The sequence below is a fragment of the Barbatula barbatula genome (assembly GCF_947034865.1).
Source record: "Barbatula barbatula genome assembly, chromosome: 16".
Lineage (NCBI taxonomy): Eukaryota > Metazoa > Chordata > Actinopteri > Cypriniformes > Nemacheilidae > Barbatula > Barbatula barbatula.
Window position 1 is genome coordinate 20,544,996 of NC_136779.1, and position 6,823 is coordinate 20,551,818.

General features: G+C 39.8%; 1 protein-coding gene across 1 annotated transcript; it reads left to right on the forward strand.

The window, feature by feature from the left end:
- The first annotated feature begins 914 nt into the window (after positions 1-914).
- prdm9 (PR domain containing 9) lies at positions 915-6,245 on the forward strand. The gene is made up of 6 exons (XM_079476987.1): positions 915-1,110; positions 1,654-1,764; positions 1,878-2,149; positions 2,243-2,310; positions 2,392-2,582; positions 3,557-6,245. The coding sequence occupies exons 1-6, from the start codon at positions 1,095-1,097 to the stop codon at positions 5,452-5,454; spliced, it is 2,556 nt and encodes an 851-aa protein (XP_079333113.1). The 5' UTR covers positions 915-1,094; the 3' UTR covers positions 5,455-6,245.
- The last annotated feature ends 578 nt before the right edge of the window (positions 6,246-6,823 follow it).

A 6,823-nucleotide genomic window follows, 5' to 3' on the forward strand; every position in this document is an offset into this window, starting at 1 on the left:
ACCGCTGCAATCGGCTTTGTGAGGCAATACATTCTCTACATCGTACACCTGTACGAGCGTTTTTTCTACTATGGGAGGCTATGGGGTGCAAAATCAGTCAAGTCTTTCAAATATCTTTCTCTGCATCAATAAGAACAAAGAAATGTATACAGTTTTGAACCACTCGAAGGTGAGTAAAAGATGACAGAATTTTCATATTCCTTTTTTATTGAACTTCATCAAAGAAATAGAAAAACATAGAAATACAAAGTGTATAATGCAGACTGGATGTAAAAAGTATGTTCCATATCATCATCACGACATATAACATATAAAGTGATTGAAATGTACAAAAGTAAGAATGAAAGAGAATAAAACAATTACAATTAAAACAAACCAAACGTGAGGGTAAGAAATTAAATTATGCATCAGTTACAGTAGATAAATTAAAGTGTTTACAAACTGAAATCATCTTAATGGCTTTCTTATTTAAAGAAGGTGAAATAGAATCCAGGTATAACTTAAGATCTGTTCGGAAGACCAGAAATAGGTGAAGTATCCCTTTTTATTTTGTTTTATTTATTTATTTTTTATTCAAAGAAATCTTTGAAAGAAGCAATATTATACATATCACACAAAGAAGGAAAAAAAGGATTAATAAATAATAATAAATAATAAAGATAAAATGAAAATTAATAAATACAGAAAATAACAGCAATTATTTCTCCTCTTTCCTATGGACACATTCTAAACAAAAAAAACAAGAAAAAATACACAAAAGAATAGACAGGATATTAAAATGAAAAAAAGTCTGCATAACAACAACTTTACATTTTTTTTATTGTTTATGAGCAAAAGAGATTTAAATTCTCCAATTCTAACAAAAATAAATTGCAGTAAAGAGGTGAAGTATCCCTTTAAGAAGGGAAAGCGTTCCCGGTGACGTCACGGACCAAGGACGACGCATGACGACTTCCTGTTTTGGGGAGTCCTGAGTTAGCTATCAGACTCTTGGTGTGGAGATTACCACATGAATAAACAACTGTTTACCCTTCGCATGTGTATATTTGCTCCGGAGTAACATTTAAAGTGCGGCTATCCTTTTAATAAAAACCATGTCGGACAGTCCAGGTGGGTGCGGAATTATTGACTGAATTGCATTGCTCTCAGTGACGTTAACATGCTAGTGCTAAATAACACCTTAACATGAATATTTAAACATCTCTTTAGTTCATTTCTGTCAGCAATCGAGCAAGATGATCACGCCTTGCAGATATATAAATACTTATTGCGGTCCGGACACTTTTACCCTCGTTTAGCTCGTTTTAAGTGTGTTTTAAATGTTAAAACAAGGTCAGAACCTTCAACTTCATCCTACAAAGCGTGCAGTCAATGTTTTATTGGGATAAAATAACGTGAGCAATATTTTCAGACACTTCTATATCTGATTATTTGACAGTTAAGAGTAGTTGTTTCAGATTTCTTTCCAAAGATTAATTTGAGTTCAATATATGGTATATGTCCCTGTGTTTGTAAATGCCTTTAAAATGGTTAAAACATGCACGTGAGAAGTCATTCCAGGCCACAGGCATTGCCCAATATTCTATGGCTGTAGACCAGTGTTTGTGTGTTGCTTCTAGAAAGTTCTTTCAACCTGCATTTGGTCACCAACAGACTTGCCACCAAGCGATGAACAGAATTTGGAGATACAAGGCTCCGTTACTTTCTGCTCAGATGCGGCGACTGAGGGACAAGAGGAAAACACGTTTAGTGACCGACACTACTGTAAGTACATAACGTGCCACGTTTTTTAAAGAAGCAAACTTAAAACATATCCGTCACATTATTATGTCATATGTAACACTTTTTCTTTTATACACCTTGTCATTTTTTGCCAGATTGTGAGATGTGCCACCAGCACTTCGTAGATCAGTGCGAGGTTCATGGGCCACCGTTATTTACTTATGACTCACCAGCGACTAAGGGGACTCCTCAGAGGGCTCTCTTAACACTCCCTCAAGGTTTGGTGATAGGCAGATCAAGCATTCCCAACGCAGGACTTGGCGTATTCAACCAAGGCCAGACCCTGCCTTTGGGGATGCATTTTGGACCTTTTGATGGAGAGGTGACCAGTGAGGAAAAGGCATTAGATAGTTCACATTCTTGGGTAGTAAGTGTCAAGCTTCTGTTTTTAACTTGTTCTTTTACAGTTTATTAATGCTGTATGATGTGACTTTGCTTAAACGTGTTCTCTTATTTACAGATTTGCGGAGCCAATAATCAATGTAGTTACATAGATGTAGAGAGAGATACTCACTCTAACTGGATGAAGTAAGCGCTCCTTTTATGCTCCTGAATTTTTATTTATTTATTTGTGTTTATTTATTGTTTCTTTTTTGTATTTTGTTTAAGGTATGTGGTGTGCTCAACAAGTGAGATGGAGCAGAATCTTGTTGCATTTCAGCAAAATGGACAGATTCTGTTTCGTTGCTGTCGATCTATTAGCCCAGGACAGGAGTTAAGAGTGTGGTATTCTGAAGAATATGCAGAAGGCCTTGGCACCATCTGGGATAAGATCTGGGACAGAAAATGCCACCCTCCTGGTAAATAAGCCTAAAATAACAATGCGTCCTCCGATGTGGAAAATTGAGCATAGCATTTTCTATCATGAGAAATAACAGTGTTCCTGCCTTCTCGGTTGGGAAATACAATCAAATGTCCTATCATGAGTTTCTAGACATTTTGGTTGATAACAATGTGAAACACGATGAACATTTCTATGAAAATGGAAATAAAATGTATTATTTATTACTTTTGTAAAATCCACCTTAAGCAGCAACATTGTTTTACAAAAAAATCGAAAGATCACGAGATATCAAATATTTGGGGTATTGCTCAGATGTTGTTCTCGCCATAAATCTTTTTTTAGAGCATAAGTTCTGCCATTTAGTTTAAGAGGAATTATAAAGCACCTTGCAGCCCTCGCTGTTATTAAAACATTTAAACGCGAAACATGCCACAGGAAAACGTTTAAAGGTGTCGTGAATTAAGACATCAATATTAACCTGATCTTTTGTTATATAAAAGCTCATCGTACGAACATTCTGTAGTGTCAGAACTGAAGACGACCTTGTTACTGAAATGACACCAGGCTCAGCGAACGCCAGGTCCTAGAATGTACCTATCAATGGCGTCATTGACACTTCCACACACACTCCCGCATGTCTGACGATTGACAAAGTGGTAACCATAGCAACATATTTTTTGGCTAAAGATTAGTTTTGTCCGTCAGATTCAACTAATCCGGTGAGACGCGTGTTGTGTTTACACGATGTACAGATGCGTTAGAGTTGAAGTGCAGGTGCGCAAGTTTTCCAGTCAAGTTTGTTTTTATAAATCCCATCTTTGCATAGGATTAGGCGTTTTGAACGCACACATTGGTTATAAATGAGGCATCTAGTCTAAGTCCTATAGTGAACTTTGACAGGATAGTTACATACAGCAGCTGGAATGTACTGGGTTTTACTAGTTGTCCCAGTCTATTGATGTTTCAGAAATTCTTCCTTTTTTCTTACAGGGAAAACCGAAGAACAGTCCTCTCAAGAATTCCCTTGTCCTCATTGCTGTTACTCCTTTCCAACCTCTTTTTATCTGGGTGTTCATGTGAAACGTTCGCACCCAGATCAGTATGCACAGTTCTTGCAGACACAGCCAAATGTGTTCACAGACCGCTCGCTAGTGGAAGATGTAGACCAGTGCCTCCTGGCCTCTGATGCACTTCCTCCAAGCCAGGTGCAGCCAAACACAGATTACTGTCAGAATGGACAAGCCGTACATGACCTAGAAAAGTCAGACAGCACAGATTTGTCCGATATATGCAAGAAGGGTTCGAACGAGACCACAAACGGTGCAACCGATATTTCGGGAGAAACAAATAAATGTGGTGAGTGTGACCGCAATTTTCTAAGGTCTTGTCATCTGAAGAGACATCAGCGCACTATCCACTTCAAGGAGAAGCCTTATTGCTGCAGCCAATGTAGGAAGTGTTTCAGTCAGGCAACAGGCCTGAAGAGACACCAACAGACCCACCGGAACGAGGAGAAACAAATGGATGCGGCCATACCTTCTGATATATACCCATGCACCAAGTGTTCATTCTCTTTTGTGACCAAAGGCAATTTATTCCAACATCTCAAGCGCCATCATCATGGTGAGTACCTCAGATTAGTTGAGAATGGCTCACTCACAACACAGAACGAGGCCACAGTGGCTCTTTTTGACAAGAATGATCCAACATATGAGCCTCCTGTTAGCTCTGGAAAGTCTGTGAAGGGCCGCTTGAGCAGCAGGATTCGTCCTAAAAAAGTGCCTGGTGGACGACCCCGTGGACGACCGCCGAAGAATAAGCATAAAGCCACAGCTGAGGCACAGACGGCTTTACCAGTCTGCACTGAATGTGAACAAAGCTTTTCTGATTCAGAGTTGCTAAAAACTCACCAATGTCCTGAAAAAGAACCGGAGGAATCCCAAGAAGCACCTGCTTCCCATCACGTTTGTGGCGAATGCAAAAGAGTTTTCGGTGATATTGATCTTCTTAAAGCCCATGAGTGTATTCAGCTGGAAGGTGGGCCTCACAGCTGCTTCAGCTGTAACCTTCACTTCAACCGTTTGTGTAACCTTCGCCGCCACGAGCGCACCATCCACTCCAAGGAGAAGCCCTACTGCTGCACGCAGTGCCTTAAGTCTTTCGCCCACTCCTCTGGCTTGAAGCGCCATCAACAGAGCCACTCGCGCCGGAAAGCCCTCCTACAGAGCTCGGCACAGGAGAACGACACCATTTTCCTCTGTACCTACTGCCCATTTTCCTTTACGGGCGAACACTACCTTCACAAACACATCCGGCGACACCACCCAGAGATGAGCGGCAAATATCTGAGTTTCGATGGTGTTTTCTCAGGTGAAAAGCCGCACAGCTGCACCCAGTGCTCCAAGAGCTTTAGCACAATCAAGGGCTTTAAGAACCACACCTGCTTTAAGCAGGGAGATAAGGTCTACCTGTGCCCCGATTGCGGGAAGGCCTTCAGTTGGTTTAACAGCCTCAAGCAACATCAGCGTATCCACACGGGTGAAAAACCGTACACATGTCAACAGTGCGGGAAGAGTTTCGTGCACGCGGGACAACTGAACGTGCACCTCCGCACGCACACGGGGGAAAAGCCTTTCCTGTGCGCGCAATGCGGGGAGAGTTTCAGGCAGTCGGGAGACCTGAGACGGCATGAGCAGAAGCATTCGGGAGTTAGGCCATGCCGCTGCCCAGATTGTGGGAAAAGCTTCAGTCGACCGCAGAGTCTCAAGGCTCACCAACAGCTTCACGACGGCACCAAGCTGTTCCCCTGTAGTCAGTGCGGGAAAAGCTTTACCCGTGGATACCACTTGACCCGACATCTCCAGAAGATGCACTCTGGGCTACAGTAGCCATGACGATACGTCGCTGATGAATATACCAATGTCAAATGAAAGGTTTTGTTACTGTTGTTTGGAGAATATCTGTATTTCCCTTGACACAAAATGATCGATTAAAAATACTTTTTGTTGCCAGGACAAGTCTAGACTGGGTACAAGATTATTTTCTTAAAAATAGGATTACAAACACTTGATATGTAGTTGGTGCCCAAAACCAGAGAATCATCGGACAGGTGGAGTCAGAACTATATTTTATTAATTACAATTGCGTAATTGTTGCATCTGAACCCTGTCATTAAATTGGCCTCTCAAAGGAAGTCGTTCTGATGCGTCTTTATCTGATGGGATTGCTATCGTCTCTGGCATAGGAAATGCAATGTTTTTATTACTTTATAATATGCACAGTGTGGTGTAGAAAACAAACCCTCCTTCTAAGCCCAAGCAAAGAATGACCTGCACAATATATGTGTCGTTTTGAACATTTTTGTTTAAAATAATATAACATCCTCCCTTATATTATTTTACATTTTGACAAACTTTTTTGACTGTATAATAAATATGCAACACAACAGAGCTGTTTTAATAAAATGATTTCATATGTGATACACATTTTGGTCCATGCAATAACATTCAAAAATGTCAAAATAAACCTTATGTTCACCTAATATATGATGTATTTTATGGGAAATGATGACAATATACTTGTTCTGCTCCATAAACACGGAAGGGTGAACTGACAGCATGAGGATTAAGATCATGTTCAGTGTTTTAAGATGCTTTTCAAATTCATCTTTTTTCAAAGCAGCATTTTCTACGTCTTAAATATAACAGCGGATTAAACCATACAGATTATAGCAACACTTTAACACTATGCATTCAGTCCTTCAGTATTTGTGGCCTATGGTTTTTTTGTCATAAAATGTAGTAACAATCAAATGATCCTGAACAACATCCTTGCTTTCTGAAGCCAGATACTCATATGAGTAACCCTCTTTACTTTCCAGTCTGGTTGTACAAAGACATGTGATATGTGTAATGTCAAATATACAAACCAATATTATACATGCTGCACCTGCTGGCAGGCAGTTGCTCCCTCTAGTGGCGGGTAATGCACACGTCCTCTGTCCTGTTGACATTTAAAGGGATAGTTCACCCAAAAATGGAAATTCTATCATTAATAGCTTAACCTCGAATTGTTCCAAACCTTTCTTAATGTCTTAAAGATATTTAGAAAAAAGTTAGAAACGGAGATCTTTGAGGCACCATTGACAACCATAATAGAAAAAAATATATACTGTTTGCTTGCCTAAATTATTTTATGTATGAAATTTTTAATTCAACAGAGCAAAAAGATTATACATCATTATATATTATATCTACT